Source organism: Macrobrachium nipponense, chromosome 10, assembly GCF_015104395.2.
Source record: "Macrobrachium nipponense isolate FS-2020 chromosome 10, ASM1510439v2, whole genome shotgun sequence".
Lineage (NCBI taxonomy): Eukaryota > Metazoa > Arthropoda > Malacostraca > Decapoda > Palaemonidae > Macrobrachium > Macrobrachium nipponense.
This window is the reverse complement of record NC_087204.1, coordinates 66,923,203-66,935,541: the sequence shown is the minus strand read 5'-3', so window position 1 is coordinate 66,935,541 and position 12,339 is coordinate 66,923,203. Positions and strand designations below refer to the sequence as shown.

General features: G+C 37.6%; 1 protein-coding gene across 1 annotated transcript in view; it reads right to left on the bottom strand.

The window, feature by feature from the left end:
• The window catches only part of LOC135223654 (transmembrane and coiled-coil domains protein 1-like), a gene marked incomplete in the record, with an annotated part of 392,453 nt that overhangs the window by 264,980 nt on the left and 115,134 nt on the right, over positions 1-12,339 (bottom strand). Inside the window, 1 exon segment of the mRNA XM_064262306.1 lies at positions 1,792-2,022. Coding sequence (XP_064118376.1) covers positions 1,792-1,945 — 154 coding nt within the window.

Below are 12,339 nucleotides of genomic sequence, written 5' to 3'. Positions count from 1 at the left end.
TAATATATTATATATAATATAATATATATATATATATATATATGTATATATACCTATGGGGTGTCCCAAAGTACTATTTATTGCTCATAAACCATACAACATAGAGCAATGCAGTTTTTTTCTGTAGAATGTTCTACATATCCTCAAGTTTACATTCAGAGCACTTCATTCTACAAAAAATGCATTACTCATGTTATATGGTTTCTGAGCAATAAATACTTGTAATGGTATTGATGTATGTATGATGTTCGTCTATATATAGATTATAATTATATATATATATATATTATATATATATATACACGCACATATATGTGTAAGTATGTATATATGTATATATAAACAAATGAGCAAAAAAAAAAAAAAAAGTCATCAACAAAACCACTTACTTTCCCTGCCTACTAGGGTCTGTCCCATGAATGAGACGGGCGGGGAGGGGCAGCGAGGGGACAGACTTCAAGGAAGAAAGGAAGTACCTACTCCTGGGCAACGATAACAACGAACACTGCCGTCCAAACAAGGAACGACATGAACTAAAACTCCTGACAACCAAAACACCCCGTCATTACCATGGCTACCATGGTGGGTCAGGGTGGAAGAAGAGGCAATGTTAATGGCGGGTGGGGTGCTTGCTGGCGTGTTCCTCTGCATAATGCTAATAAAAAAAAAATGATTTCCTCAACATTATTTGACGATGAAATGCCATTTCAACCTCATATAATACTGACCATGAAACCAAGCCCCACTTACTGGACGACTAAATTACGCGAACACTCATGAAACCAAAAGAGTAAAAGAAAACACTATAGAATTACCAGAATTGTCCATACTCGGGTTTTCTTCAAATACCTTCAATGTTCTAAATGCTTCAATAAAAGTATCTAAAAGATTCAAGATTCTCTCTAAAGCAGAAATCAATCTGTACCGTATCATGTTATAAAACAGTTAAAAAAATGTAAAAAACCAAAGTTTTCACTTTCTTTTTCTTCTACGATAACAATAATAAGAAAACGCACGAAAAAAAACTCAAAGGTTTCAGTAAAAACCTAACTGGCGGTAAATCAATAAGACCTTGAACTCTGAGACTAACGGCATATGATTTAAACGTCTGAGAATTTACATCGCCTGATTTACCCAAAGTCATGAAAAGACAAATTCACGGGAACGTGCGATAACAACATTGATTTCGCCTTTAGCTCGTTTTTATCTTTACAACCTAAAAAAAATCTTGATGAAAAATAAGACTCACTTGAGCGTTTTACAACCTGATATAGTATTGCTAGAAAGACACTAGAAATCACTGATTCACGAGGATTAGTCTCCTTACCGGTCTTATTTATCCTCAGCTTTCAAGAACGTGACTGTTTTTCATACTCCTTAAAAATCGTAACAGTAATGAATTTTTTTTTTTTATAATTCTAGAAAATAAATACAACTTGTATCCTCCAGACTCTATTCCTATTTTAATCTAATCATTTTCTATTTTACTACAAAAAATAAAAGTATCCTTATTTCGCCTCCCTCTCAAAACTGATCAACAATACCAGTCTTGTCTTCTGTTTTTTTCGTGATCAAATAAAAACACCTTTTTTCTTTTCTTCTTCCTCCTCTTCCCCTGTCGCACAACCACCCAACAGACAGACACACAGACAGAGACAGACACACAGACGCCCTCCAGCCTTCCCTCCCAACCAACCCCACAAACTCTTGACGTCGACTGAGCAAAGCAGCCACTTTCCGTTATTGGGAAACTTTCCTTCTCAGACACAAAACGAAGTCCTTTTCTCTTACCTAAGGAGGCTTCGCGGGCGTGGTGGTATGAGTCTGCCGAGGCGTCGCGACTTCGGGAACGGTTGTGGCCACGCCCACGGGCGTGCTCAGGACGGGAGGTAGGTGTGGAGGTGTCGTGAGGGGCGTGGGTGCCGTGGGCGTGGTCCATGGCCATGGGCGGCGCCCACGCAAGGCGCCCCGTCACGTCATGGGCGGTGTGGCGCCCATCCTCGCAGCCCCACAAACTTTAAGCTGAAATAATACAAAAAAAGAAGTTTTACTCCAAGTGACAGATAACGACGTTAAACCTATTACCAATAAATGTGTACACTGAGTAGAACCCAATATATTTTCATATAGGCTCCCTGGTTATATTCTTTATTTAATATATATTTCTATTTCACAGTCATGTACATTTGTAATATTCAAAATATTTTAATGCTAAGTTCATAAGCCTGCATATAATTTAATATATATATATATATATATTATATATATATATATATATATATATATATAATATATATATATATATATAATATTATAGCCTTACCCAAATGGTCTCCTCACCTGTACGTTAAAACTCCTATACATACACTGCAACATAGACACTTTATCTTCCACTATATAAGAACAATTTCAACTCTGTACAGCGTACAGATATATCACTCCAGAACAAATGTATAAATTCTTAATGAAAATTTTTTAGCATAGAAGACCAATTCATAAAACGATACAAGCAGTTACATAAGTGCATACAAACACCCAATTTAATAATAATAATCTAATAATAATAATAATAATAATAATAATAATAATAATAATAATAATAATAAATGTGTGGCGCCGTGGAGGAGTGGGTTAGGTCGTCAATAGACTTAAGTCAAGTTAAGCAACATTGGGGCTGGTCGCAGTCGTTGGATGGGTGACCGCTCTCCTCGGCGTTGATTCCTTGGGAATCAACGCCATAATTTCCTCAGTCTACTCAGCTGTAAATGAGTACCTATCCCTGATGGGGTAGGGTCCAGCTATGGGTTAATAGCAAAAACTCAGAGCAATGATGGAAAGAAATGAAGGAAATAAACGACAACGACGTAATGGAACCTCTGGACAACAGAGGAGCTTCGTCCGGCAACCAGGTATTCAACCCAATTGAAGGGGAAGACGGTCAGGTACTTGGAGGTCGTCATCCAGCAACTGAATCACCACAACGACAGTAATGAACAGCCTGAGATTGGAGCTACAGAGGCAGCAAGGAAGAAATGGACAAGAGAAAAAATAAGTAAGGAAATATGGAGATGCTACATCAGAAGCAACCCAACGGAGAGAGGATATAGAAGAAGACTGGTCAGCATCTGGAATGAGAGGAATAACACCCCCCAAACAGAGCAGAGGCTGGCAGACCAAGTAAGGAACATAAAGAAAAAGAACTGGCTCTCTCCAACAGAAAAGAGAAGAAACTGGAAAGGGAAATGTTACACGAAGACGAACTGAGAGACGATGCCACAGAAGACGACAGGAGGATGAGGTATCAAACAACGACACACGAAGAAACACCGACGAAGTAACAGAGAGGACCGGAATGGGTAGAAAAGATTAGACAATGGATGGAGCCAGATACAGAGAGAACAAAAGATCCCCTCCATGAAAGCCCACAACCACCAAGAAAATTAAGGGAGAAAACAAGTGAGGTCAATGAAATAATGGGCATAATACACACCCACCAGTATCACAGAAACAAATAATAACTTGACATATGCAGGAGCAAGATTAGTGCAGAAACTGATGGGGGATTCGAACACCAACACCACCAGCACAACCAACCCAACAGAAACCAAAAACAGCAACCTCCTTGGGGGAAAAAGGTGGCGCCTGGAAAAGCAAATCATGGTGATGAGACTGACTTGAGTAAACTGAAAGAGATGGCAGAAAAAAAGGCTAAGAAGCAAGAAAACAAGGGAGGAACTCAACGAGAAATACAAAGTACAAGAGAGGGGACTAAACAACACAAAGCACATAAGATCCAACGGTACATGAACAGGAATAAGGGTTACCAACAGAACAAACTATTTCGGGGGAAGACAACCACCCAGAAATTCCTGAAGCCGAACCAAGTAAGAGACTCTGGGAAAACATATGGAGCAATCCGTATCACACAACAAACATGCAACATGGCTCCAGTAAAGTCAAGGAATAAGAAACAGGGAGAATAAAACAAAGATTCACAGAGATCACGACAGACACAGTCAGACACCAACTAAAGAAAATGCCAAACTGGAAAGCCCCAGGTCCCGATGAAGTACATGGATACTGGCTCAAAAACTTCAAGGCCCTACACCCACGAATAGCAGAACAACTCCAGCATTGTATCTCAAATCACCAAGCACCCAAACGGATGACCACAGGAAGAACATCCTTAGTACAAAAAGACAAGAGTAAGGGAAATATAGCCAGTAACTAAGGAGGGCCTATCACCTGCCTACCAATAAGTGTGGGAAGTTACTAACAGGTATCATCAGTGAAAGGCTATACAACTACCTAGAGGAGACAAAACACCATCCCACACCAACAGAAAGGCTGCAGAAGGAAGTGTAGGGGCACAAAAGACCAGCTCCTGATAGACAAAATGGTAATGAAGAACAGTAGGAGAAGGAAAACCAACCTAAGCATGGCATACCTTACCTTACAGACCTTACAGTTCGTTCGGGTTGCCCCAGGTCCCTCAGTGTGAGGCGCCTCTAATGTCTACCAGAGAGTTGCTAGTACATCTTCCGGTATATTTTGCATCTTCCAATCTTGGATGGTCTGGGATGCAGTTTAGATATTTGTCGAGCTTATTCTTAAACACATCTACGCTCACTCCTGATATATTCCTCAGATGAGCTGGCAACGCATTGAATAGACGCTGCATTATCGATGCTGGTGCGTAGTGGGATTAATGTTCTGTGTGCTTTCCTTATTTTTCCTGGTATAGTTTTGGGCACTATTAATCTACCTCTGCTTGCTCTTTCTGATATTTTTAGTTCCATGATATTTTCTGTTATTCCTTCTATCTGTTTCCATGCCTGTGAATTATCATGTAGCGTTCTCTACTCCTTTCTAGACTATTATAATTTTAAGGATTGTAGTCTTTCCCAGTAGTCTAGGTCCTTAACTTCTTCTATTCTAGCTGTAAAGGACCTTTTTGTACACTCTCTATTTGTGCAATATCCTTTTGATAGTGTGGGTACCATATCATATTGCAATATTCAAGTGGACTACGAACATATGTTTTATAAAGCATAATCATGTATTCAGCTTTTCTGTTTTGAAGTGCCGTAACAACATTCCCATTTTGCTTTACATTTTGCCAACAGAATGGCTATTTGATCATTGCATAACATGTTCCTATTCATCATCACACCAAGGTCTTTACTGCTTCCTTATTTGATTGTCTCATTATTAGGTCCCCTATATGCATATAGCTTTCCTTCTCTGTCTCCATAATTTATTGATTCAAATTTATCAGAGTTAAATACCATCCTATTTACCTCTGCCCAATCATATCTTTGTTAGGTCTCGTTTGTAGAGCTTCCTATCTTCATCACAAGTAATTTCTCTACTTATTTCTTGTGTCATCAGCGAAACTACTCACTACCGAATCCTTAACATTACTGTCTATGTCTTCAATCATAATAACAAACAATATTGCAGCTAGCACCGTACCTTGTGGCACACCGATATTACTTGGTTTCATCCGATTTTAAAATTTCTCATCGTTTTGCAATAACTATCGTTTTCTGTTGTGTAAAAATTCTTTCAACCATCTTCCTACTTTATCTACGATATTGTGTTTTCTAATTTTCTTTGCTAATATATTATGGTCTACTTTGTCAAAAGCTTTTGCAAGTCTAGATAAACACATCGTTTCATTCCGCTTTTCATATTTTTGAATATGTTCTCACGGTGGACTAACAGTTGGGTTTGTGTACTTTTTCCGGGTACGAAACCGTGTTGTCCTATATTAAACAAATTATTTTTTATAAATGTTTCATAATATTTTTTCTTCATTACCCTTTCATACACTTTCATAATATGTGATGTTAGACTCACAGGCCTATAATTACTTGCCTCTAGTCTTGATCCACTTTTGAAAGTAGGGTGATATATGCTAATTGTGCTCATCATAAATCTTGCCTGTATCTACACTTTGTCTTAATAATATTGCAAGTGGCTTTGCGATAGAATGAACTACTTTCTTTAACAAAATAGCAGGGACTCCATCCGGCCCTGCAGCAGCTCCATTTTTAATTTCATTAATTGCATCGCACAATATCAGCTTCATTAAATATCTATGTCAGCTAAATATTCCCACTATTTTGTCCCTTACTTCTATATCATTATCTTCATTATCTATTCTAGGGGTGAATCTCTCTTATATCGTCTGCCAGTATGTTGCAAATTTCCTTTTTTTCATTCGTTAATCTCCCTTCAATTCTCAGAGGGCCTATTTCTATTCTTCTTTTATTCATCTTCTTCGCATATGAGTATAATAGTTTGGGTTTTGCTTGATATTTAATAGGGCTTTTTCCAATCCCAATTCCCCGTTTTCCATTTTCTTTTGATTGTATAATCTTTTGTTCTGCATTTTCTATCTTACTTTTAGTTCTATAACTTTTCCATGCATTTTTTTCTTTTGCAAGACCTTTTTCCACTTTCTGATTTTCTGGAACAAGATCCTTCTGCTCTCTTGGTATGCATGAATGTTTACTTTTCTTCTTCGGTATATATTTATCCACTATTTTCTCCAATATTTTATATATATCTCCGTATTTACCCTTATGTCATCACTTACGAAAATGTTATCCCAATCTTGTTTAATTCTTCATTAATTTCTGACCATTTTTATATTTTACTGTAGAAGTTGTATTTTCCATATCCTTCCCACTTTTTCTTTCATTTCTTGCTTATCTCTATTTTTCACTTGCTTTGGAATGAACTGTTAATTCTATGACATTATGATCTGAAATACGCGCATTATAAACTATTATTTCTTTAAACATAATTCATCTCGTTCACAAATACTAGGTCTAAAGTATTTTCCTTTCTTGTTGGCAGGTGATTTATTTGTTGAATGTTGTATTCTAGTAGCATATCTAATAGCTTTTCAAATTGCTCTTATCTTCTGCACTACCTATACTCTCTTTTTATAGTATAAGTACAACCACAGTCTCCTATTCGTTCTTTCCATTCTACGAAAGGAAAGTTGAAGTCACCAGATGGATAGACTATAAGAAAGCCTTCGACATGATACCACACACATGGCTAATAGAAGCCTGAAAATATATGGGGCAGAGGAAAAACACCATCACTTCCTCAAAAATACAATGCGCAACTGGAATACATACTTACAAGCTCTGGAATAAGACTAGCAGAGGTTAATATCAGGAGAGGATCTTCCAGGGCAACTCACTGTCCCCACTACTCTCGTAGTAGCCATGATTCCCATGACAAAAGTACTACAGAAGATGGATGCCGGGTACCAACTCAAGAAAAGAGGCAACAGAATCAACCATCTGATGTTCATGGACGACATTAAGCTGTATGGTAAGAGCATCAAGGAAATAGATACCCTAATCCAGACTGTAAGGATTGTATCTGGGGACATCAGGATGGAGTTTGAATAGAAAAATGCGCCTTAGTCAACATACAAAAAGGCAAAGTAACGAGAACTGAAGGATAAAGCTACCAGATGGGAGCAACATCAAACACATAGATGAGACGGATACAAATACCTGGGAATAATGGAAGGAGGGGATATAAAACACCAAGAGATGAAGGACACGATCAGGAGAGAATATATGCAGAGACTCAAGGCAATACTCAAGTCAAAAACTCAATGCCGGAAATATGATAAAGCCATAAACATATGGGCATTGCCAGTAATCAGATACAGCGCAGGAATAGTCGAATGGACGAAGGCAGAACTGGCCTCCGCAGCATAGATCAGAAAACCAGGAAAACATTATGACAATACACAAAGCACTACACCCAAGAGCAAATACGGACAGACTATACATAACACGAAAGGAAGGAGGGAGAGGATTACTAAGTATAGAGGACTGCGTCAACATCGAAAATAGAGCACTGGGGCAATATCTGAAAACCAGTGAAGACGAGTGGCTAAAGAGTGCATGGGAAGAAGGACTAATAAAAGTAGACGAAGACCCAGAAATATACAGAGACAGGAGAAAGACAGTCAGAACAGAGGACTGGCACAACAAACCAATGCACGGACAATACATGAGACAGACTAAAGAACTAGCCAGCGATGACAATTGGCAATGGCTACAGAGGGGAGAGCTAAAGAAGGAAACTGAAGGAATGATAACAGCAGCACAAGATCAGGCCCTAAGAACCAGATATATTCAAAGAACGATAGACGGAAATCATATCTCTCCCATATGTAGGAAGTGCAATACGAAAAATGAAACCATAACCACATAGCAAGTGAATGCCCGGCACTTGCACAGAACCAGTACAAAAAGGCATGATTCAGTGCAAAAGCCCTCCACTGGAGCCTGTGCAAGAAACATCAGCTACCTTGCAATAATAAGTGGTACGAGCACCAACCCGAAGGAGTGATAGAAAACGATCAGGCAAAGATCCTCTGGGACTATGGTATCAGAACGGATAGGGTGATACGTGCAAACAGACCAGACGTGACGTTGATTGACAAAGTCAAGAAGAAAGTATCACTCATTGATGTCGCAATACCATGGGACACCAGAGTTGAAGAGAAAGATATGGGAAAAATGGATAAGTAGCAAGACCTGAAAATAGAAATAAGAAGGATATGGGGTATGCCAGTGGAAATCGTACCCATAATCATAGGAGCACTAGGCACGATCCCAAGATCCCTGAAAAGGAATCTGGAAAAACTAGAGGCTGAAGTAGCTCCAGGACTCATGCAGAAGAGTGTGATCTAGAAATGGCCACATAGTAGAAAAGTGATGGACTTCTAAGGAGGCAGGATGCAACCCGGAACCCCACACTATAAATACCACCCAGTCGAATTGGAGGACTGTGATAGAGCCAAAAAAAAAAAAAAAAAAAAAAAAAAAAAAAAAAAAAAAAAAAACAATAATAATAATAATAAATAATAAATCTTTGCCCGTCAGTGTAAAAACATTTAGAGAAATACTCGCCAATGTTCAAACGAGAAAATTGCTTAATCAGCACCATTGCAAAATACTGAGAAAGCGATACGCAATAGACTTGGGGGAGCCATTGCCATGTTGTCAAGCTTTTCAAGAAGCCGTGACAGTGTTGTCGTTGTCTTCATCCAAACAGTTGATCGAGGCTGGAGTTGTTACTGGAACAACAGGTGCTGTTACAGGTCATTTACTTCCGTCATTGACGGCTGTTTAGTTTTTCAAACTGGATCAAAATTCCGTCACAATTCAAACATCTTCGTAAAGCTTTCCATGGTTTTTACAAATTCTCCGAAGAGGCAGCAGTGTAAACTGTCGAAAGCTACCTTTTCATTACGGATGTTTATTGTCCAAATAGTAAATACTCAAAATAATTAGAATTATATTAGCAATTTCCGATCACAATATAGTGGTGAACCATAAATTTACCTCTCTTAAATTCTTTGGTTCCAACTTTATCTATACAACTCTTTCGAGATCTTAGTCTCCCCCTTCAATCTAACGCCGAATTACACATATTTTACAAACATGTCCCCTTCTTTCCACAATACAAATCTGACTAAGATTTATCTGTACAGTTTACATTATTTCAACTATTCTTACTACACACATATTCTACCTCTATAGTTGTCAGTTTTTTTTTTAATTCTCATAGAACATACATACAGAAATCATTACATACCTTAAACACGCACACACACATATATATATAAATGTATGTGTATGTATATACAGTATATACATGTATAAATACATACACACAAATACATATATAAATATATACACATATATGTATATATATAATACACACACACATATATATACATATATATCTCAAGTATAAAAAGCCCATTCAAACATTGATTCCCACCCTTACCAAGTAGTGAATGACTGAAGTAGTTACATTTGGGAAATATATAGAGGGAGATATGCCCTTAGATGAAGCCTGGGGTCACCACTGAGTGTTTTTGTTGAATTAATCTTTCGTAGAGAGATTTTCCTGTGAATCCAGAGTTTGAGTTATCACAATCCCTACAGGGGATTTCATAGACTCCTACATCTTTTGAAACTGGCTTCTGACGAACATTAATCAACGATTTCTCCAATCTATTCGGATAAGTCAAGACAAAAGGGTTAGGGCGGCCTAAATTTTGTGTGATCTCTCATAAATGATCAACTTGAGGGATTATGATATTGTAGGGATTGCGATAACTCACACTATGAATTCACAGGAAAATCTCTCTTTGAAAGATTAACTCAACATAAGCGCTTAGTTAGATAAGGACAACGTAGGTCTGCAATTTTCCAAGAAATAAATAACACGAACCATACCATGGATTGGAATTCATCCTGAATTTTATACAAAAGCAGCTCTCAGTACAAATGTAAGATGGTAGAATCTTCACTGATATAACAACAAGCTAATAGGATCAACCTTTCCAACGGAGACTGGGACTGGGACTCTGACAATATAGAAAATTTCTTCCTTAAGGGGTCAGCCCAACAAAATATAGTCCTTAGCTTTAAACTTGAGTGTTTTAATGGTCCTCATATACTTGAAACATATGCTGTTTTAACAGACGAATTTATTTGCATTCACACACACACACACACACACAAATATATATATATATATATATATATATATATATATATATATATATATATATATATACATATATATATATATATCATACCTAAGTCATACAAATACAATAAACAATCCAATAACCATATGCGTCATATTGTGTATATACTTGGAGAAGGAAATGGGTAATAACATGTTTATTTCAGGTGATTTCACATTTGCATGCAGAAGCGAGGGCGTCAACGACTTTTAATTGTTTAGGTATGTTTCATAAAACTGCAGAGGCTGGTCATACAACAACACTGATAACAATTTAATTAACTCCAAAACATGTTTACCCCATCAGGAAATGACAGAAGGACTCTCAGCATGGCAATGGAAGAACAGCAATACAATATTATTTATGTTGTTCTATGAGCTGCCGTCATACGATCAGTAATGTCAATATTCTAAAATAAGAAGAAACGCTCATGATTATTTTATCAGGCATTGTTAAATTTTCAAAATATCTTGATCTTCAAATAACGTCAAGGACAAAGGCAAATTGGTGACTGAATAAATGTAATTCTCGAACCCTTAAAGTTATGGTCACATAAGAATGCATACACGTGTGACATCCCCTTTAGGGTAAACGATATCTAATTTGCATAAGGTTTCAATATAAAAACACAATTTAACACCTGACCAGCTCTATTCAATTGATGTTCCCCTTCAGCGTTTTGAAACTAGGAAAAAATTTAAATTAAAACCAAGATCACAAATTCCATGAATATAAAAATATACATCAAAACCTGTCATCGCAGAATATGGGAAACATTACGAGAAAAATATCCAAGTGTCACAATACTTTCTTTGGTTTGCCAGCACACATTGCCAAATAGGAAACTGTGACCTAAAATTGTAATGAGCCTTTGCAGTGCACACTATAGGCTCTACAAGCACTCTCATGTTGATTTCACATAAATATAAAACAGGACAAGAATGAAGTAGTATATGTTGTTAAGGATTATGCGAAAATGCAGTTTGTGCATATGAAACTGAATAAATTTACCACACCCATTATTCGTAACACACTTGTTTTTTCACAACCCTTTCATACGGCCTTGAGACCGAACCAGCATCAGCTGATTAGTCTTGATTTCTGTCAATCTAAGCAACTTCTCACCATTTTTTTTAAGTTGAAGATATCAAAAGACCTCATCCGTTGAGGGAGGAGGTAACCAATCTAAAAGAAAAAAATGAAACAATCTTACGTCATTTCACCCAGTCACCGCACATTTTCACGGGTTTTGTTTTCGCTTAGATTTCCCTAATGAGTGGAAATGACGCTTTACGGTGCTTGTCCTCAGTGATTGTGAAGGAGATGGTTACAATAATTACAGGAAGAGCTTCATCGTTCCAGTGCTCTTAAAGATTGTTGTAAAGGATCATTAAGCCCATAAATAAGTATCTTGAATCAGTTCCGGAAACCCAGTATGCCTACAGAAACAGTTGTGAGCCTCATTTAAATCTGACTGGTTACCACCCTTCAGGTGATTGGCAGACGGTCAGGCGCTGCGGGTGCCGTTTTCTGTGAGCCTAGGCCTAATTGTATGTACTCCGATGTTACACAGGGAAGAGCCCTGTGATCCCTGTGGTTTTTACCTTACTATAAACAATAGTACAGTACTTCGGTGAGGCTATTCTTGCTACTTACGTTCGCTTCCGCTTAAAACTAATGAATTAGACCTAGTCTTGCAAGAGATAAGGAACGATCCGTCAGTCGTGTAGTTAGTGGGGCATGAATTT